Source organism: Spermophilus citellus, assembly GCF_964194105.1.
Source record: "Spermophilus citellus genome assembly, chromosome: 7".
Classification (NCBI taxonomy): Eukaryota; Metazoa; Chordata; class Mammalia; order Rodentia; family Sciuridae; genus Spermophilus; species Spermophilus citellus.
In genome coordinates this window covers 29,197,450-29,221,116 of record NC_138188.1, presented here as the reverse complement: position 1 = coordinate 29,221,116, position 23,667 = coordinate 29,197,450, and the positions used below count along the sequence as shown (strand labels likewise).

The window sequence follows — 23,667 nt, the reverse complement described above, 5'->3', positions numbered from 1 at the left end:
CCCTAATCCTGGTTCTGTTGAATCTGCTGTTTAAACTTTAAATATTCTTCACCAGCGATAATTAGTATTATTTTGGATTTTAGATTATTGCATAAACATATATGATTTATCTTGATTGAGTTTTTGGTGTCCCCTTTAAGTTTGCTCCTGGGTAGGTATCTCACTTGCCTGACCCTAGTCTTGGCAGATTCCCTGAGATCCTTTTTGTTTCTTTGTACATTGATGGCCCTTTTAGCTGGCACTAATTTCTCTTTGATAGAGGACTACCCAGAGCCCAATATGCTTGGCACATAGGGAGAACTGGAGGTGCCCAGGTCCTTAAGACTTCCTCTCCATGTTTTCCTTAGTTTCCTCTGGGAGTATGTGTTTGTGTAAGAACCTTCTCCTCTATGTTCACCTTCCATGAGCACAATTTAATTTAGGGCTGGCTTTTGTACTAGCTGTTCCCTATGATTCAAATTGTTCCTTACATTCTGGCTCCTTCTCCTGTGCTCACTGGTGTTGAAATGGTACCTACCCCTTCTTTGACTACCAAAGCCCCTCCCCACCTGTTACTTTTTGTAGAATCCTGTTCACTTTCTTCCTAATGCTTGTGATCATTTATTTGTCTACTTTTCCTTGGTCACTGGGTTCTCTTACTAGCAGTCATGCTTCAAAAGATCAGGAACAATACCCATTCCTTCCATTTTAGCCTCCCCCACCCCAGTGTCAGCACAGTGTCTGGCACTCAAGAATGCGTATACATCATCACCACCTTTGTTTCCTCTGGATTTAGAACTTGGTCCACTGACTGAAAAGATATGCACATTGTGGAAGGTGGACAACTCTTGTGGTTCCTATTAAATCTTTTCATGAAATCTGAAGAAACCTGCCTTAGGGGTTAGTATTGCAAAAGCCAGAGAAGCTAAAAAAAGAAAAAAGCCTTCAGGGAAGAAACCATTTGCTGCTTTCTTATTACCATAGGCAGATCTACTATATCAAATTTTCTAAACCACAGGAAAACAAAATGAGCTCAATAAATAAAAAGTGTTAGTGAGTTACATATAATAAAGGAGTGGAATAATAAATGCTCAAAGAAAATCCCAGACTAACATCATTATTGGTGCATTCTTGTCCTACTAGGGATATAATTCCAATGTGTTGAGGTAACAACTGTCAGTATAAGAGCCATACAGTAGATATTGAGATTAGGCATAAATTGAAAGCCCCAACATCCCATTTCTGGGCACATCTGGGAACTAGTTGCAAACAGATTGTCCTGACTACCTTCTTTTTAATCTTGTTCCTCCTTTGTTTCTTAATGCATCTTATTTCCAAAGTATATTTTCAAGTCACAGAATGTGTATATAAATGCTAATACCTGTTTCCCAGTATCCCTTTCATTTTAAATACCTGTAGCTGTTCAGCAATGTAAGGGTTTTTTAAAATTTCTAGAGCAGATGGTCTCAATGAAGGATTCTTGTTCAACATGCTGTAATGTTCAAAAAGAAAATTATTTTTCAAGTAAGCTAAAGAATAAGTTCATTTAAACAAAATAATATTTTTTGACAATAGATTTCTTTCCATACCTTTCCATGATGGTGTTTAGTTCTCTTGGATATCTCTCAGGGAGGGAGGGTGTATCGCCCTCAACAATTTTTAAAACAATGGACAAGAAATTGGAGCCAGTGAATGCGTGATCCATACAACACATCTCATATAAAATACATGCCAGTGACCTGAAGATAAAAAGAATTTAAATAAGGAATTTCTGCCGCCCTATTTTAAAATGTGCTCATCATCATATAACTTCAGAGGTATTGGGGCACTGGCTGTGAAGTACTAACATACATTTCCGTTGTTTGTTTAAAGATTGCAATTTCAAAGTATTATTTTCCTATCTAAATAAAGTTCCCCCACCACCAAAAAAAGAAGAAAGAAAGAAAAAGAAATTTTTAAAAAGCACAAAAATAAAGGACAACAGTAAGTCTGAATGAGTGCTTTTTCAAAAGGAGAATAAACACACTGACAGTTAGCAAGTGCCTGCACAAATTTGGTTGATGTATTAAAAAGTTTTTGAATTAGATTCTGTGCAGGAAAAATAAAATAAAGCTAAATATTATCTTCCTAAGGCAGTCTTGTTAATGCTATGCATGCAAAATAAAATTTTAATTTATAAGCCTAACCTTCCCTTTCCTGTGTATCCATGCATTTTGATAAGGAAACTAGCATTCCTTATTAGTTTCCTGAACATAATCCATTTTCAAGTATGGTAGGAGAGTAGTTTCTTGCAGCTCACATTAAAATGTATAATTCTCCCTTGGGGAGTATGAGACAATATTAAAATTCTAGATCAATCCAACACTGATTTGGATTAGCCATACAAATCAGCATCCTCTAAACCAGCAGAAAAATCTTTTTAATAGCTCTCCATCATGAAGAAAACTAAGGGGTAAATTCATTCCTGAATTTAGTATAAAGAGATAACTGAGCTGGGTGTGGTGGCGCAAAGCTGTAATTCAAAGTTAGCCTCAGCAACTTATGGAGGCCCTAAGCAACTCAGTGAAACCCTGTCTCTAAATAAAATATAAAAAAGGACTGGGAATGTGGCTCAGTGGTTAAGTGCCCTTGGGCTCAACCCTCGTACAAAAAGAAAAGAAATAGTGTACTTCTCCTAAATAATGGGTTATTTTTATCTTATAGGCATTAGGAATTATGTAACTGGCTGGGTTTCTCTTTTCCTGTTATTTTATTGAAAGATTAGAAATAAATGTATGATTAACCTTATATAAAGTTGCATTTTATGCAATTTTAAATACTGTATCTAATATATACAAATATATACATGACTACAATAATTTGTTTGCTCATAAAATATGTATACGTATAAGAGAATTCTGGATACATACATTGATAATGTTTTTGTCCCCCAAAATAAAAATAATAACACTATTTTTTTCACTAACTGGTGCACTTTACAAAGCACTTTCATTTACTTCTGAATGGAAATTCGAAACTGCCCAGTGAAATAGAGCTGATATACAATTTTTCTTATTTTATAGATAAGGAAATTGCCTCAGAAAAGTTAAATGACTTGACCAAGTTCATACAGGTGGTAAATTTAAAACTTGACTCTCAAAATAAGGCATTTTTCTTCCCAAATTCTGTATTATTTTAACTAGAAAGAAGGGGAATGCTAGGAGAAACACAAAACATTGACTTAGAGCACCAAGATCAATGTAAACATAAAAGTAAAGAAAATTATTTGAAGCTCAATAAATATTGCATTCATCCATAATACTATTAAATTGTATGTGACATGTTAGAATACACTTAGATTTTTTTTTATAGCCAGAAAAACTTTTTCCTTCAAATAAAGATGAAAGAATGACATTTTTAGACAAGTGAAAATAGATAGTTCACTGCCAGCAGGAAAGTATTAAAAAGTCCTTAGAGGGAATACTTATGTTAAAGAAAAATTATCCCAGACAGAAACCAGTAATGCAAGAGGAAATAAAGAAGACCCAAAAGACTAATTCTGTGAATATGCATAAATGAGTATTAAATCTACAAAATAATATTAACTATAGCTAGTGAGATTTAAAAATTATACAGAATAAAAATTTATAACAAAAATAATGCAAAGGACAAGAGTATAAACAAGAAAATTAAAGTACTTTAAGGTTCTTGAATTACTGAAAAAGTGGTTAAAATAATAATTTTTTAACTGAACAACAATAAGTCCAGGATGCAAGTAATATTTCTTAGGGTTATAATTAAAAGAATACAATATTTTTGTTTGTTATATATACATTTATATGTTTATATAACAGACTATTATAAGTTACTAGATGAAAAAAATCAAATTTCAAAAAATTTAAGCCAAAAGAAAGGAAGAAAAGGAAAGAAAAATGAACACAAAAACAAGTGGGACTTATATAAAACAATAATAAAATGAAAATAAAAATAAAAGTATAACTACATTAATATAAAATCTTTTCCATTCGAAAAGACTAAGCTTATCAGACTGTATTTAAAAAAAGTAGACACTGTTCACAAAATAAACCTGGAATACAAGAACACAGAAGGTTGATAGAAAAAGATACATCATGTAAAAAATATTATTAGTATAGCTATACTGCACAGACAAAGTAGAAGTTAAGGCAAGAACCACTACTAAGATTAAGAAATGGACTGATAAAAAAAATCATACCATTAGGAACATATAACAATTTTAATTTGTATATAACCATTAACATTCTGTGTTTTTATTGTGTAGCAACAACTCATAGAATTAAAAGGAAAAATAAATTATCAATCATTGTGATTCATAATCACACATATTTTCAATAAGCTGATGGAACAAGCAGACATAAAAATCAGTAAGCATAGAAAAAAATCTATACAACACAATTATCAAAATTGACAAAATGGTATAAATGCACCCTACAGTAACGAAACTTAAATTCAGGGACACATTAAACATTTTGCCAAAACTGAGTACATATGGGGTCATAAAACAAGCCTCAAGAGATTTCAAGGATCAAAATCTTGTGAATATATACTCCAACTACAGTAAAATTAAGCTAGACATGCATAATGGAAAAATAGAATGTGGGGATGGGGGGACTATAAAATCTCCAACTTATAAATTAGGGAATATACACTTAAATAATCCTTGTTAAGAATCACAAAATAAATCAGAAAATATTCTTAACTGAATGCTAATGAAGTTATAAAATACCAACAGTCATTGAATGCAGCAAAGGAAAGTACTTACAACAAAGCTGAAAGTATTTAATGCATATATTAGCAGAGAAAAAGGATTAAATTCTATGATCTAAGTAAACTTGATAATCTAGTAACAGACTAGCAAATCACAGCAAAGAATTTAAATTTTTAAGAAGAGAAGAAATGAATGAAATAAAAATGAACATAATAAAAACAGAATCAGTAAAGACAAGGAAATTTACTAGACCTCTAGTCTAGCAAGACTGATTCATAAAACAAGAAGAAAGAAATAGATCAATAATAACAATAATGGAAAAGGGAATGTAACACTGTAGACTCCACATATACTAGAAAGTAGTAGGACAGCATTATAAACATGTTTTCTGCCAATAAATTTGACAATTTGGATTAAATGAACAGTGTTTGAAAAATACAATTTACCAAACTAACACAAGAAGAAATAGAAATTATGAACAGTCCTTTACCTATTAAACATAGAAAAGCCATTATTTAAAATAATGAAATTAGATTGACAGGAGACAGGAAGGTGGCAAATTAGAGCACCTAGCTCTTGCCCAGTTTTCTATGAGATACAATTAAAAGAACTGGAGAGCAACTGGATATCTAGGAAGATGATAGTGAGAGAATACTGAAGTTCAATAATGGACAGGCAGATATTTGGATAGTGGAACAGAGAGTAATAAAATGGAGTGCCCAGCATGAGCAATATGGCAGCAGCAGTGCAGTAGAAGATGGAGGAGTCCCCATGAGCACCACTAATGCAGGATTTGACACCTTGAAGGAAAATGTAGCCTAAACAGAAAATAGACTTGGATCTTCATATCAATATTGGTTATGAATAAGTTCTCTACACTTTCCATGTATTCTCAAGGTGCTATACCATGAAGCCATCTTGATTAGTCTTATCTCAGTTTACTCCTCTAAAGTCAAAGGCCCCTGCATTTTTCTGACTCTTGGTCTCCAGAAATATTGCTGGGCTGGTTCAGGAAGCAAATGTCTTGATATTCAGTTTGGCCACAAACTGAATAAAAATTCAGTAATAATTCAGTAAGAATTCCATGTGGTGGGAACCAGGATTGACACACCCAGGGAACTAAAGATGGCTCCTCTTTAAAACTGGCAGTTTAGAAAACAAGCTGCAGGAATTGTGGGGAGAGGTGGGTACGGGCACACACCTGCAATTTCCTTCAGGAACTATCTTGGAATACCAGAGTCAAAGGTCGTGGATTGGACAGGGCCCACTTTCTCCTTCCCCCAGTACAAATAGCTGAGACTCCACAGCCTCTCCCTGTATTTGGAGTGTGCAACACAAAAGGTGCTGGGGTCCCTGACACTCTGCAACTTCAATGTCTGCCCCAGTCTCCAAATGCACAGTCCAAATAAATCAGAAGTAAATATTTTCCTGGGCAGTTCTGAGTTCCACTCTTGCTTAATTTGGTGTGCAGGGAAGATAAGAGGTCTTCCAACTGAATTCAACCACAAACCATTCCTGCTGGTCATATGGCAAACACCACAAGGGAAAGAAGTGAAAAAACCTTTTGCTCTCTCCAAAGGGCACTCAGAAGCTCTGATCAGCATAGGTTATTATCATCCACTCTCACATGCACAATTGAGCACCTCAAGAGAGGAAATTTTTATTAATATTTTTGTTACTGTTCTTTTGTTTGTATATATAGTTTCTTTTCTTTATCCACTTTTTAAAAACCTTTTTCCTGTTTCCCCCTTTTCTCTTTTCATTTTAATTTCTAAGTTTTTCTTTTTCCTTTTTTTCATGATTTCCTTTTTTCTTCCTTTTTATATTGTTCAATGTTTTTAGCCATCCATCTCACCTCTGTCAGAATGGTTATTATAAAAAAATTATAGCAAGGACATGGAGAAAAGGGAACTTTAATACACTGTTGGTGAGAATGTAAATTAATATACCCACCATGTAAAATGATATAAAGGTTCCTCAAAACACTAAAATTAGAACTACCATATGATCTAGATATGATCTACTCCTAGATATTCATCCAAACAAATGAATGGATAAAGAAAACATTATTCACCCAAAAATAGAATAACAAAATCATGTCACTCAAAGGAAAATGGATGGAACTGGAGACATCATGATAAATCAGACACAGAAAGACAAGTATTGAATGTTCTTTTCTTATACGTGAAAACTCAAAAACAAACAAAAAGGATGACTTGGAAGTAGAAGAGGGACTAACAGAGAAGAGGAAGGAAGAAGGAAGGGAAGAGGAAGAGGAAAGGGAGGGTGGCTATGATGACCACACAATATATATGTGCATGCATGGAAATGGCACAGTGAAATCCATCAATTATACAATGAGTATGCATTAATAATTATAATAGTAAAATTTAAAAGCTTTCCACAGGAAAACTATAGGACCAGATGACTTTCCTAGAAGATTCTTTCAAACATTTAATTAATAAATAACACCAGTCTTTTTCAACCTCTTCATTTTCTAAAGCCAGGAAAACATAATAAATATTTTACTGAAAAGGAAAATCATAGGTGAACGTTTTTCATGAATGTAAATGCTAAAACTCTAAATGCAGAATATATGTATACATATTAGAAATGGAATATGATGACATATTAAAACAATACTACATTATGATAAAAAGTAGATTTTTATTTCAGGAATACAGAGATGACATAACATTTGAAAATCAATTAATGAAACAAACCTCAGGATAAAAGAGAACTATCATAATATCATCTTGATAGATGTGGAAAAATGCATTTCATAATATTAAAATCTATTTACATTTTTATAAAGAAGCAAAGTCAGCACACTAGATATGGGTGGTAACATCCTTAATCTGATTTTTGAAGCTAAATATGTAGTAATATTAAGCTTACTGGTTAAATATGAAAATTTATTATTTTTTTCTGACATAGGAATCAAGATAAGGATGCCTGTACCACATCTATTCAACAGGTAGTAAAGGTGCTATACAGTACAATCAGTCCAGAAAATTTAATAATAACCATGAAGATTGGGAAAGATGTTAAATTGTCACTAATCGTATCAACATGACTGCATATATAAAAAATTTTGACAAATTGTTAGAATTAACAGGTGAATTTAGTGAGTTTACTAGATACAGGCTGGGGTTGTGACTCAGCAGTAGAGCACTCAGCAGTAGAGACACACATTTTTAAAATGAAATTTTAAATGTCATTTACAGTAACATCACAAAATGTCAAATACCTACAAATAACTTAGCAAAAGATGTGTCAGATCCTACATTACAATGTAAACCACAAAGAAGTGCCAAGAAATTATTTAAGACTGAAAAAAAAAAGAGGGAGAGATCAAAAACAACGAAAGGCAGAGATAACCTGCATAGTTTTTCTTGCCTGGTAATCTGCACCCAACTCTCTATCTCCCTGCCCTTCCCTTGGATAGGCAGTCCACCCAGGTCTTCATGGATACTAGACCCATGTTCACAAATTGGAAGATTCAATACTGATGATTTATAGAGCTAATATAATAACAATTAAAATCCTAATGGACTTTTTTGAAGAAATTTACAAGTTGATTCTGAATTCATATGGATTGCTATCAAATATCAAGTTTTATTACAAAGTTATAGTACTTATGAGAGTGTGATATTGGAAAAGAAGACAAAAAAAAAAAAAACAGACCAATGGAACAAAGTAGAACCGTTCTCAAAGACAGTCTTTGAGAACACAGAACTGCACAAATTCAATCACTTGAGTAATGCAAAGATGAACTCTAGTGCATGATTATGTAAGCATGGTTTTTTTAAAAAAATTATGCTGGGTCAACTGAATATCAGTACAGAAAATAATTTATTTGGATATATGTCTCCCCTTCCCCTCCTCCCATATCTATCTCTCTTCTCTCTCTCTCTCTCTCTCTCTCTCTCACACACACACACACACACACACACACACACATCAATTATAACATTCCAGGTTATAACACCTCTTTTTAAATTCTCTGTTTCCTCTGATAGGGAGAATCACAGATTCGAGGACATAAGTCCTCTGTGTTTTTCCTTTGCTAGCAAAGCAATAAAACTTCTTTTTCCTTTTTCTAAAAAAAAAATCAATTATAGATTAACAGGGAAAGATAAAATCATAAAGCTTTTAAATGAAGAAATGAGAATATCTTCCTGATTTCTTGAGAAACAAATTAACAATAAAGTTATGGGCTTATAAAATGAACTTCATAAAAATTATGAACTTCCAGGGCTGGGGTTGTGACTCAGCAGTAGAGCGTTCACCTAGCATGTGCAAGCCCTAGGTTCAATCCTCAGCACCACATAAATACATAAAATAAAGGTATAAAATAAAGAAGTTTAAAAAATTATGAACTTCTATTCATGAAAAGTTACCATTAGAAGAATAAAATGGAATAACAAGAGGGAGAAGATATTTGTGATTCAAATATTCACCAAAGACTGGTAACCAGTATATGCAAAAACATTAATTAATTGAAACAACAAATCAATAAGAAAAACAAAAGAATCCAATAGAAAAATGGGCAAAACGCGCGGGCCCCGAGGCACTGCCTCCCCTCCCCCAGCCCGCACCCCCTCCCCGGGGGTCCCGAAGGCCACAGCTGGCCCGCCACTGCGCCGCCTCCCGCGGAGCACCATAGAGCAGACTCTTCACCGCGCGAGTGAGCTGCTGAGTTAAATGGAACAGCTGATAAGATGACTGACAATTTAAAATCTAAGTGATCCAACATGGCGGCGGACGCAGAGAGATCAAGTCTCTAACCCCTTCAGCTGGGCGAGCATAGGGAGAAGTAAACTGTCAAAATACTGTTCGCTCAGGACCACTAGGCACTGTTGAGCTGAAGGGGATCCCAGGCAAACAGTCTGCCCCTCTCAGAACACACTGAGTCCGGATTGGGCTGCATTCTAGTTCTGGTTCGCCTGCTTCTAGTGACTCAGCACTAATGATCCCGCTGAAATAACTAGTCGGCCCACCTGAACTCACAGAGGTAAAAGCCAACCGAGCACGATAGTCAGACCCAGGGTATCCCTCTGCTGACAACAAGGTCCCTTGCACCAGCTACCAGGGGAGTTGCTACCTGAGGGCAAACAAATTCGCTGGGGGTCCTCAGCCCCAAGCCCTACAAACTTAGGGTCTGAGGGAGGCAAACAGAAAGGGTGTGCCCAGGCATCCATGGAAACAGGGCTCCCAGGAGCAGCAGACCCAGCGTGTAGCCAGTATTGTGGTGAGCATCACAGGTGAGCGGGGCCTGGATTGAGGAACCACAAGAGAAGGCCCTAGGAACTCAGGATTGGAGACCCACACAGTCTGGGAAGAAGAGCTGAGGAACAGTGATTGGTTCCCACCCATCAAGAAGAGAAGCCTGGCCCAGTTCCCACCTACTGGAAGAGAAGTTAATTGAGCTCTATGACTGCATTTATTATTATTATTATTATTATTATTATTATTATTATTTTAATGATTATTATTGGTATTTTTTTTTTAATTTTATTTTCACTTTTTGTTGTTGATGTTGCTCTTCAACTTTCTTATTAATGGTTTCAATTTTTTTAATTCTTTTTATTCTATTATTATTACTATTATTTTTTAAACTTTAATTTCCATTTGTTTATTATCATTATAATTTTTTTTTTGGTTTTAAATTTTTATTTTTTCGTTTTTTCTTTCTTTCTTTTCACTTTTTTCTTTTGTCTTTTCATTTCTTTTCAATTTTCTTATTCCCCCTTTCTTGAATTCTACCTGCCTACACTCACTCTCTTTAGTGACTTCTTCCCTTCCCTTCTAATACCTCTCCTCCCAAGAATCAAATAAATTTATAAGAGTAAACAGTAACTCAGCAGTCAAACAGAATAAGAAGTATCATGAGGATAAAAAAGCAAGGAAGAAAAGGAGTACAAACAATGAAGGACAGCCTAAATATTCAGGAGGACCTGGAGTCATCAGAAAAATGGCCATATAAAGAACTCAAGGAACACCTTAGACAGATGGAAAGGAACCTTAAAGATCACATTGAAAATGAATTACATAAACAGATAAAAGAAGAAGTTAAGCATCTTTATCAGGAGATAGAGATTATAAAAAAAATCAAACAATAATTCTAGAAATGAAGGAAACGATAAACCAAATTAAAAACTCAATCGAGAGTATCACTAACAGAGTGGAGCAAGTAGAAGCCAGAACGTCAGATAATGAAGACAAAATATATTATCTTGAAAAGAGTCTAGCCAACTCAGATAGGCTGGTAAAAAATGACGAGAAAAACATCCAAGAGATTTGGGATAACTTAAAAAAACCAAACTTACGAGTCATCGGGATAGAGGAAGGCACAGAGATTCATACCAAGGGAATGAGTAACTTGCTGAATGAAATAATTACAGAAAACTTTCCAGAAATAAAAAAGGAAACAGATATACAAATTGTAGATGCATACAGGACACCGAGCACACAAAATCACAGTAGACCAATGCCAAGACACATTGTTATGAAGATATCCAATATACAGAACAAAGAGAAAATATTAAAAGCTATAAGAGAAAGGAGACAGATTACATTCAGGGGTAAACCAATAAGGTTAACAATGGATTTTTCATCACAGACGCTGAAAGCGAGAAGATCCTGGAACAACGTATTTCAAACACTGAAAGACAATGGATGCCAACCAAGAATTCTGTATCCAGCAAAATTAAGCTTCAGATACGACAACGAAATAAAAATCTTTCATGATAAACAAAAGCTAAAAGAATTTGTAGCCAGAAAACCAGCATTGCAAAGAGTCTTGAGCAAAACTCTACACGAGGAAGAAATGAAAAACAATAACCAAAACCATCAGCGGGAAGTGCCTCGGTAAAGACAGAGGACAGGGGGAAAGCTAATCATGGAGAAACAAACTAAATTAGAAAAAAAAAGAGATAAATAATCAAACATGGCAGGAAGTACAAACTATATATCAATAGTAACTCTAAATGTTAATGGCTTAAACTCTCCAATAAAGCGACATAGGCTGGTAACATGGATTAAAAAAACAAATCCAACGATATGCTGCCTCCAGGAGACACATCTGACTGGAAAAGACATACACAGGCTCAAGGTAAAAGGTTGGGAAAAAATATACCAAGCACATGGTCCTCGTAAGCAAGCAGGCGTGGCCATTCTCATATCGAATAAAATCGACTTCAAGACTAAGTTAATCAAAAGGGATAAGGAAGGACATTATATACTGTTAAAAGGAACCATTCACCAACAAGACATAACAATTATCAATATTTATGCACCAAATAATGGCGCTGCGACGTTCATAAAACAAACTCTCCTCAAGTTCAAGAATCAAATAGACCACAACACAATAATCGTGGGTGACTTCAACACACCTCTCTCACCATTGGACAGATCCTCCAAACAAAAGTTGAATAAAGAAACTATTGACCTCAATATCAAAATCAATAACCTAGACTTAACTGACATATATAGAATATATCAACCATCATCAAGTGGATATACTTTTTTCTCAGCAGCACATGGATCCTTCTCAAAAATAGATCATATATTATGCCATAGGGCAAGCAAAAAATTGAAGGCATTCCCTCTAAAATCTGGAACAAGACAGGGATGCCCCCTATCACCACTTCTATTCAATATAGTTCTCGAAACACTGGCCAGAGCAATTAGACAGATGAAAGAAATTAAAGGCATAAAAATAGGAAAAGAAGAACTTAAATTATCACTATTTGCGGATGACATGATTCTATACCTAGAAGACCCAAAAGGGTCTACAAAAAAACTACTAGAACTAATAAATGAATTCAGCAAAGTGGCAGGATATAAAATCAACACACATAAATCAAAGGCATTTCTGTATATCAGCGACAAAACTTCTGAAACGGAAATGAGGAAAAACACTACATTCACAATATCCTCAAAAAAAATAAAATACTTGGGAATCAACCTAACAAAAGAGGTGAAAGACCTATACAATGAAAACTACAGAACCCTAAAGAGAGAAGTAGAAGAAGACCTCAGAAGATGGAAAAATATACCCTGTTCATGGATAGGCAGAACTAACATCATCAAAATGGCGATATTACCAAAAGTTCTCTATAGGTTTAATTCAATGCCAATCAAAATCCCAATGGCATTTCTTGTAGAAATAGATAAAGCAATCGTGAAATTCATATGGAAAAATAAAAGACCCAGAATAGCAAAAGCAATTCTAAGCAGGAAGTGTGAATCAGGCAGTATAGCGATACCAGATTTCAAACTATATTACAGAGCAATAGTGACAAAAACAGCATGGTACTGGTACCAAAACAGGCGGGTGGACCAATGGTATAGAATAGAGGACACAGAGACTAATCCACAAAGTTACAACTATCTTATATTTGATAAAGGGGCTAAAAGCATGCAATGGAGGAAGGATAGCATCTTCAACAAATGGTGTTGGGAAAACTGGAAATCCATATGCAACAAAATGAAACTGAATCCCTTTCTCTCGCCATGCACAAAAGTTAACTCAAAATGGATCAAGGAGCTTGATATCAAATCAGAGACTCTGCGTCTCCTGGCTGACAGATCTGAAGGGTTGATGGGAGCAATCATCCCTGAACAGAGACATTTTAAGCTGTCTTGGAAGTGATCTGTTAAGATTGTCTCCACCAATAATACAAACAGCAACAATAAGAAGTAGTAAAAATAATATCTAAAATTTTAATTGTGTTTATTATGATTTTGCTCTGTTCTACATTCCTTACACATTTTAACTCACTGAATGATCCTCACAACAACCCCAAGGTGGTAGGAACTCTTTCTTCAGATGAGAAAATCAGAAGATTGGGCAAACTGAGTGGTGCATATTGAGTAGGTGGTGGAGTCAGGTGGAGGCCAGAATAGCAACCCAAGCTGCAGACTGTGGAAACATACACTCATGTCATCCTGCCTCTCAAGGCTGCTTCAATCAGAGCATTTTGGATCTTTAAGGTCTCTTTAGTTGGGAATCATAGGCTAGCCTTGACAGAGCCTTTCAAGCACAGGCTGACTTTCCAGATCAACATTTGGAATCAAAATTCACCTTTAATGATCACTAGGCCCTTCAACAGTAAACAGTGCAAGGCATCAGATCATGGCAAACAGGGCACACACAATGAGACTCTCCATGTAAAATGAAAGAAAGGCAGACAAGTTTGCCTATTGTTTTTTCACTGCTTGGAAGGAAAGGGAAATTAGATATCTCTTAACAGTGACTTGATCATGAGGGTCAACTCCTGGTTTTATAGGGATATAACTCTACCTGAGACACATTTGATGAATTTATTAAGATTATAAAAAGATGTGCAATTACCTGGCTAAACAGATTACAGAACAGTTAGATCTAGAGGTTGATTCAGTAACCAAATAACTTTGATATGGCTACTGTCTTTTTTGGAAATTCTCTCAGCTACACTGCATCATGCTGCTTTTCATTTATGTGTTCACTTTGATCTATGATATTTGCTTATGCTTGAGCACATGGATAAGTCTTTGTTCATCAGTCAGGAATCTGCAGAAAAAGACCTGCTATGTCCCAGTGCACCTGCTGGAATGGGTACTAATGAATGAAATATGAGACAATTTGGTTACAGAAACCCCCTTGACACTAGGGGTGAAAGTATTTTTTATTATTTGGTTATACATTTAAAATTCTATTATATATAATTTTTAAAATTCTGGTAACTATATTTATATGTCTCTATGCTTTTATTTTCACATACTTTCAACTTGACATTTACATATGGGAACTATTATATCATCTCAAATTCCTAACTTCCTTTGAAGGATTTTCTCTTATTTGACTCCCAGTTCTTAACTTTGACAATATGAAAGTGTTGAGGGGGAAGAGTCAGGTAAGGATAGCTGAAAAATACATTAAGAAGTGTATTTTACTTAGAAGTCTGTGATTTGAATTCCTTTCTTACCAGAATGCAGTCAACTTTGAAGAAGGAAGCAAATAAGTCCCTGTGGAAATGACTAGAAGTGATAAAAGGGAAAGTTGGGATCAGGTGCATGTGAAGCAAACTATACCTACTCCATAAACTTGCCATTTGTCCAAGTCAACCAGAACTATTGCTGAATCAGAGATTGATAATGAATTTAAAATGCAACTCAGACTTTGCCTTGACTCAGCATAGCTAAATTTGCCCTTTGAAATCTTCCCAGACCCTGTAAACAGAACTCTAACCTGCAGCAGTGAATGCTTTTGGTTTGTTGGGAAGTTTTAGTGATGTTCTTGATAATATTTTTATTTGCTGTAATTGAGAAGCACTTTGATAATACACACTGAAAAAAGAATACACATAATTTAAGCAGTTGAATATAGTAATATAAATGTAATGAGTAGTGAGTTTTGCTTTAGGGTACATTATCCTTAACAAAAGTCTACTTAGAATCAAATATTAACATAAGCTCTGAATATTTAAATTTTTTAAAAATAGACATTGGTTGCATGAGTTAATACTCAAGAAACAATATTACATAGAAAGTGTTTATTAAGAGCTTCCATGTCCCAGACTTATATCGTTTTCCTTTAATGTATATACAGACTATCTAGTGATCTTGTTAGAATGCTGATTCTGAACATTTGGAAAGAAATGTCAACTACAATGGAAACACAGCTTTAGGATCTTCATTGAATCCCAATGTAAAATAGAGAAGTTAGATCGCACAAGCTCATGGCCCAATATTTTCAAACAAAGTTAAGTGGTAAGGAGTCCCCTTTGAAGCTCAAAGTAGAAGTGGGTTAAGAGAAACTGCCTAACTACATGACTTGCACAGTGTCAGTATCTGTGTGAGAAGGGAAGGGAAGCAACGACATGATTGAAGGGTCTGAGAACAGTAGAGCCTCAAAATAGCCAACAGGTACTCACTTGAAAGAAAGCACAGTGGGCCAAGTTAAGAATAGCAGCTAAAACTAGTAGAGATGCTCCCCAATCCCAAATCAGGGTGAATGTAAAATAAGGATAAGACCTAAAGCAGCTGGAGCAGTATAACTTCAATATAATTCTCCACACTGATAAAAATTTTCTATATTTCTGCAAATAGTGGTCACTAAGCCACATGGAGATAAGAACTTGAAATTTGGTGGTGTGACTAATAAACTGGATTTTTAAAGGAATATTTAAAAGGAAAAGTAAATTCATTCCACCCACCATTATCATGCATATCACCATGTTTTAGAGAAGATCCATAAAATTATAGAAAAAAAAACATGGTTTGGGTAAATTTTCTCCTGCTCATATCAGCTCTAATTAGTTCCACAATCAAGATTTACAATTTTTTGAAGATTATCTCATCCCTACCCCTAGTGGTAGTTCCATGTCCTCTAGACCATAAGAACTTGGCCAATGGAAGAACAAAACCAATACCAAAAGAGAAACAAAGGCAGGGAGACAACAGGGTGTGGAGAAAAAACCTGGCTAAAAGGGAAATCTTTTTTTTTTTCATCTTTAGCTATTTTTGAGGTCACAGTCACAAACTTTATACAAGCCATGCAGTTTGGGAAAGGACCATGGGCAGTGCTAAGTTAGTGTGCATAGGTGATTGGTAACAGAAATAATTGGGCATCCTCCCATTCCCAGTAGTTACTCACTCAGACACTCTACTAAGGCTGGATGTGGAAACAGCCTCCACTACTTATGTGGCATAAACTGCTTCACACTTTGAGCAAGTGGCTATGTTCCAACTGCTTTAATTATATACAGACTTCAGAGGCATTTAAAGAAAGAATATCACAAGTAGTCAAATGTGTCAGGTTAATAGAAAATCTGCCTATCTCCCTTCTTTAGTCTGTTCCAGCCATCCCCTCCAGTGTGTTTTCTACAATCTAGCTTAGCATCCTTATAAGACTGACTCCCCTGGAAGACTGATTACTCTTTGCTCTAATTCCTTTTCCCTTTCCCCCTGGAGAGTGTGCTTCCTTGCTTGTTGATATTGGAATTGGCATGACTTGGTTCAGTCAATGTAATATAAGCAGATATGAAGAATGTCACAATGGAGTAGAAGCTTTAAACACTGGTACATAGTTTAGCTAAGCCCTTGCTCCTTCTCTCTCACACTATTGATCCCTTTTTGCTTATGGGGAAATCTGTGTTCTGGAATTGAGAAAACCCTGGAGCAGAGCAGGATAGCAACTTAGAGCAGACATTTATTTTACCTGCAGTCTCCATGTAATATGAAGAAAAAAATTACATGTTTTAAGAATGTTAAGATTTTTTTAGAGTTGCTATTCCAGCAAAGCTGATAATACAATGTCCCTAGGCTTAGCAGATTTCAGCAATTCATCATCTCTCAGAATAAAACCCATGTTCCTTATCATGGCTTATATGAGTCCTCCACCACTGACCACCACTCCCCTCCATGCCACATATATGCATTTTATCCTCAAGTTCATGAGAAGACAATGAGCTTTACGATGAGAAGACAATGCTTCCATGTCCTTAATAACAGTGTCCCCAAGTCTTCAGGAGTCAGTGAAAACACATGTCATTTGCAATTATTTTCAAATTCCTGGTTTATTTTCTAAATACAAAACAAGAGTTTCAAAATGTATGATATATTTAAAATTTTCACATTAAATAAATTAATGCCTTTAACATGTAACTCCTCATTTGGAGACAACTTCAAACACATATATTTGAGACCCTTTGTGAATGATAAGGCCCAACTCAAATGATTCCTCTAGTCAATCACTTTCTTTCCCTACACAGTCCCCTTCAACTCCTCCAGTAGACACCCTCTATTTTTGGTCATTGATACTTTTCCCTCTACCCAAAATGCTTTTTGTCAAACTCTTTTCCATCCTTCATCATTGTGAGCAGGCCCATTACCCACTCTGAGAATATAGTTGATACTCTGCACCACTACTCCAGTAGTGAATCACTACTTCCTTTATACATCAGAGCCCTGTATTATACCATAATAGCATATAGAATTTTTATATGCCTCTGTAGCCTTTGAGGACAGACACTAGAATATATGTATCTTGATGTCTTTCATTCTACACCACCACAAAGGGGCAAGAAGGAGTAAAGCTAAAGGTATTAGATATCCTGGTACACTAGCTTTCTAGTATCGAAGGGGAAACCCTAATTTGCAGCATTTATTGATTTCCATGATAAAAATACCAACTACTGAATGCTGAGTTAAAAAGAGATGTGGGTCTTGCTAGCTGGTATGAGTGGGCTCCAGCATATCAGTGAATTATATGAGTAATGGAGACACGATATTGGAGTAAGTTGATGGTCCAGGGCTGGGGCTGAGTTTGAGAGTAGGGAGAAAGTGAAGTTGCGGTTTGAGGATCAGTGAAGGGAGAGTTCTGGGCACGTGGAAAGGTTGCTGGTGCAGAGGTCATCATTTGAGGTCTGTATTCTTTGGTATTATCCAAATGTACAGTTTTCCTGGCACAAACTGATTCTCTAAGCCATTAATTGACAACTTTTGAAATAAATTAGACCTTGCCACAATGTAGCTCCAGATTTGAGGCTGTGTCTCAATTCCTGATTAATGACCTCCTGTAAAGGCTCTGTTGAAGTCACCACTGATACATAACAAACCATCCTAAAACTTAGTGCCTCAAAACGATGACCAGTAATTTTGATCATGAATCAATTTGATCAGAAATTGACAGGAAAGCCATGAATCCATTCCTCACAGCACCTCCTGGGGAGGCTGAACTGGGGTTAGATCTATTCCAAGATGGGTCATTAACAATTGGTGTTGGGTCTTAGCTGGGGGCTCAGCTGGGCTGAAGATCAAAGGCCTTGGTCCTCTCAATGTGCACTTATCCTTGTTGGCCTCTCTATATGCTCCTCAGGCTTCCTTACAATGTGGTAGTTGGGTTCCAAAAGCAAGGATCTCAGGAAAACCAGGCAAAGTCTGTGTCACCTTTGATGAGCTAGACTTAAGTATTACAGTAACATCAATTTTGCCATAATTACAGGCTTACCCCAATTCAGAGTAAAGGACCACACAATAAGAATACTTTCATTAAAAGTACTATCAACATCATATTGTAAACAAAGCATGTGAAAAGTGATAGATTGTGTTGACCAGTTTCTTCCTTCCAAAGAAGCCCCTTTGCCCAGGAACCCAGGCCCTGCTAGGTTCCAATAGTCACATTCTCCTTATCTGAGATTCTCCTTGCTACGAAGTGCATGGTACTGGGAAGACTCCATCCAAATTTGACTTTCTTTGGAATGACTGGTCTCAACTAGAGGTTCAAGAACTTAATAAAAAGCTACTTACAATTAAGGGTGGTAATAAGCTGGGTAGCTTCAACAAAGGCAGGCAGCTTAACAGAGAGAACAGAGAAAGAGACAAGGAAATTCCAGCTAAAATCACTGTCATCCAAAGAAAACCTTTATACCCAGGGCTGTACTCTTGGAGGAACAACTTCAGAGACTTAATACTACAGGGAAAATAGATTTTACCAAAATATCCCAGAATGTCGTCAAATAAGTAAGCGAAAAAACAAGCCTCAGAGAAGGTATGGTAGTTAAGGAGGGAATGAGTGTTCAGAGTTGCTACAACATATTATCTAAAATGCCCAGTTTTCAACAATTGTGAAACATAAAAATAAACAGGAAAGCAGACAATAGACATTACCTGAGAAGTTGCAGATATCACCTTTAACAGACAAAGACTTCAAAGCAGCTATTATAAATGTGCTCAAATAATTAAAGAAAAAATGTGTAAAGAAGTGAAGTGTGATGAAAATGTCACATCAAATAGAGAATATTAATAAAGAGAAAAATTACACTAAAAATCACCAAACAGAAATTTTGGAGATGAAAAGTACAATTATGGAAATTAGAAATTCACTAGAGGAGATGAACAGTAGACTTCAACTGAGAGAATAAAGAAGCCATGAACTGGAAAATGGGTAGAGTTTATGCAGTCTGAAGAACAAATAGAAAAATAAATAAAGGGAAATGTGAGATACTATCAAGCACTTGAGTATACATATAATGAAGCACCAGAAGGAGAGAGAAAGGAAAAAAATATTCAAAGCAATAATGGCTATAATCCTCCTGCATTTGAATAAATACATTCATTGACAAATATAAGCAGCTCAACTAATTTCAAGTAGTATAATGAAAAATTCAGTCCCAGACACCTCATAGTAAAAACTTGAAAATTTTCAAAGAACAGTAAGACCTTGGTTGAGTAAATTGTGATCTTGTATAGAAAACTATGCAAACATTTAAATGGTATGTAGATATATGTTTATTGAAGCAGAGCAAGATTCCATTTGCTAAATGAAAAAAAGCAGGTTATAAAATTACATATTGTATTTTTTGGTAATACCAATTAAATATATGGAGCAATTAGAAGAGTAACTATTAATTAATCATAGAGTGAGAACTCCATAAAGGGTAGCTCTTACTGATTTTATTGCTGCTTTTGTGTTTATTTTCATCATCATTGATATCAATTTAACAAGGATTTATTATGTTATAATCTTAAATTTCATCAGGTCAAACTTGTAGATAATACAGAGTTTATGTCAATCATTTCATGCCAGTCATAGAAAAAAATATATAATTGCTCAAATCTACTGTAAGTGACCATATGTTTTCCTACCCTGGCTTTTGTTGGTTGAAAATAATTATATCAGCGTTTATTCCCTAGTAAGGTATTCCCCATCTGACAGCTTGCTTATGAACTTACACAAGAACTGCTCAGGTCATGGGCAGTTAAGAGGAATGGCCTCTCTTGTTGTAGAGTTTCCCTCACCAACAGAGGCCTGAAGAGGATGTTGAATGTCAGATACTAGCAGGCCTGATTTTAGTTATAGGAGTTACCAACTTGGCCTGTATTTATCTGGGCACAGAATCACGAGCCACTCAAGCAGGAACAAAACTTTATTTTTGAAAAAGCCGCCAATACTCCGTAGGCGCCGGCAAGCCAAACCCGGTCCTCCCACGTGGGCGTCTGCCCGAACCGCGCGTCTCCCGGAACCGGGGGGCCCGGACCTCCCCCGGAATTTCCTCCTACTATCCTTCCCCAACCAATGGGAACTCTCCAGGAGTCCCGTAACATGAGTCTGGTAGCAGGCCAAGGTGAACAGCAGGAGTCCAATTTGCATATGAATGTAAATCTTAACATAATCATATCATCTCAGTGGCTAGCTGGCGTCACTTTACAACCAAAGGTGCCATGCATCAAATTATTTGCTTGTGGCTCCTAGCATCTGCCCCCTTCTGTTTAATTAAGCAACAAGCAATGTGGCTAGGGACCGTGCCTGGTAGGTTGTCCAATTCAACATATGGTTCTTACCCGTCATGGGAGAACTGACCTTTAGGCGTCAGCTTCCTGTCTTAGGTTGAATCCACTGCAATCAGATCAACCCGTCACTGACTATCGGTCCAGCATACAACCATACTTGTGGATAGGCCTATGCACCAGTGGGGGGGGTGAGGTTCTTGCCTCACCTCTGTTGGCCCCCAAATTTTGCCTTGGTGCCAGTGGGGGGGTGAGGTTCTTTGCCTCACCTCTGTTGGCCCCCAAATTTTAGACCATCACTAGTAGAAGGGGGGAGGATACAGAAATGACACGGCACCAAGACAATTGATAGCTCCTTTGGAAAAATTGCGTCACTGGTGACACCATCAGCAAAGATATGCCAGCATTACCACAATTAACATGGGGTGAGCTGGCAAGGAAATTGCATCACTGGTGACACCATCAGCAAAGATATGCCAGCAGTACCACAATTCGGTGCACCAGATGATATTTCACAATGTATGCAACTGATATATAGTCCAGGCAAGTTCTGCAAGCAGTTCAAATTGGAGGAGTCTATCAATATGTCCATTTCCTCCCAAAGTAAATCAAGTCCTTGATTGAGCATTACTTGTTGAGTTATATTCATTGATGCATCAGTTTATACAGTTTACTGTGATAGCTATCATAGAAGCTGTAGTTTGGTTTTATCTCAGTCTTCACCGGAATTGGGATGGAGATGGAAATTCTGGCAATGATGCTAAAGAGACATTATCCTGAACAGAATTATTAAATATAATGAAAAGGAAAGGTGAAAGTAAACAAACAGATCTGTTAAACTCCTTTAAAAACAATCCTTAACAGTTGTTTACCTAATTTAAATTAGTAAACAAACAGATCTGTTAACCATCTTTAAAAACAATCATTAACAGCTGTTCACCTAATTTAAATTAAACCATATAAATCACGTGAATAAAGAAAAAATTCGGATCCATTTTTTCATGAGCGCTCCTCATATAAGAAATATGGACATACACACATACAGACATACAACACAAAACAGAAGTGTGCACACAACATACAACACATAAGACAATAGTAAATAAAGGCCTTGTAGCTATACCTAGGTGAAATCTCCATTGCAATGTTTAAAAACTCCACAGTCAAAAAATAAAACACAGTCAAAAAATAAAACTGATCAGAAAAACATTAACCTAGGTTTGTATGAGCTCAAAAATAAAATAGAACTTTATGATGTGGGAAAAATGCAATAATAAAATAGATATTGAAAAAAACACCTTGGTTAATCACTGTCACAGATGTAAGAATAGCCAAGCTGGAGCTCTGGATGTCAGCTGTTATGGATTTGAGTCAAATCATCTTCTTTTTCTGTAGAAATTGTTTTAGTTAATCTCTCTGGAATCCAAATCGGTTGCTGTTCATCTTGTGGGAAAACACAGATAGCGCCCCGATTCCAGACTATCACTGGATCCGGGCCTTTCCATTGTCCTGTTAGAATATCTTTCCAAAGTACCTTAGGCTTATGTACATTTTTTTGGGTACAAATGTCTTTCCGCAGCACTAAGTCCCGATGAATCCAAATTTAAAAAGTTTAGAGTAAAAAGGGTTATTTTAAGTTTATCTTTGGGGGATATATACCCCTTTCCAATTCCCTCCTTTTGTTTTAATAAGTACATTTTAATAGTTTGATGAGCTCTTTCAACTATGCCTTGTCCTTGTGGATTGTATGGAATTCCTGTTATGTGAGTAATGTCAAATGATGAGCAAAATTGTTTAAAAGAGGTGGAAGTATAACCAGGACCATTGTCCGTTTTTAACTGTTTTGGAACGCCCACAGTGGCAAAATTTTGTAAGCAATGAGCTATAACATCTTTAGTTTTTTCTCCGGCATGAAGGGAGCCCATCAAAAATCCGGAAGAAGTATCAACTGTAACATGTAAATATTTTAATTTTCCAAATTCTGGCAAGTGTGTGACGTCCATCTGCCAAATATGGTTAGGTATCAGTCCTCTAGGATTGACTCCAAGATTAACTTGTGGTAAAAATGTCACACAATTTTGACATTGTTTTATTATATGTCTGGCTTGTTCTTTAGTTATTTTAAAACGCTTTTGTAAAGTATTAGCATTGACATGGAACCTTTTATGAAAATTTATAGCTTCTTCTATTGTGGAGAAAATATGTATGTCATGTGTAGATTTATCTGCTAGTTCATTGCCCATACTAAGGGCTCCAGGCAATCCTGTATGTGCCCTGATATGACCTATAAAGAATGGATCTTTTCGGTCCCAGATTAGACTTTGTATAGCGGAAAACAAAGAGAAAACAGTAGAAGAAGGTGAAATCCTACCAGCATCTTCAAGGGATACTATAGCATTAACTACATACTGACTATCAGAAAATAAATTAAATACAGAATCTTTAAACATCATAAAAGCTTGTAATACTGCATTAAGCTCTACCTTTTGAGCTGATTGTTTGGGTACTAAAAATGTAAAAGTTTGATCAGGAGTAACTACTGCTGCTGTACCACTGTTTGACCCATCAGTGAATATATTTGGAGCATTTATGATAGGTGTTTTTCTTGTCATTTTTGGAAAAACTACAGGATGCTTAGACCAAAAAGACAACAAAGGATTAGATGGTAAGTGATTATCAAATGA

The 23,667-nt window shown here is 35.9% G+C and overlaps 1 protein-coding gene across 5 annotated transcripts in view; it reads right to left on the bottom strand.

The window, feature by feature from the left end:
- The window catches only part of NEK11 (NIMA related kinase 11), a 319,132-nt gene that overhangs the window by 180,474 nt on the left and 114,991 nt on the right, over window positions 1-23,667 (bottom strand). For all 5 annotated transcript variants that reach the window (XM_081301665.1, XM_081301666.1, XM_081301667.1 and 2 more), the window contains 2 exons: window positions 1,569-1,718; window positions 1,393-1,471 (listed from right to left, as the gene is read on the bottom strand). In XM_081301665.1, the coding sequence (XP_081157791.1) occupies window positions 1,393-1,471; window positions 1,569-1,718 (229 nt within the window). The remainder of the gene's footprint in view (window positions 1-1,392; window positions 1,472-1,568; window positions 1,719-23,667) is intronic.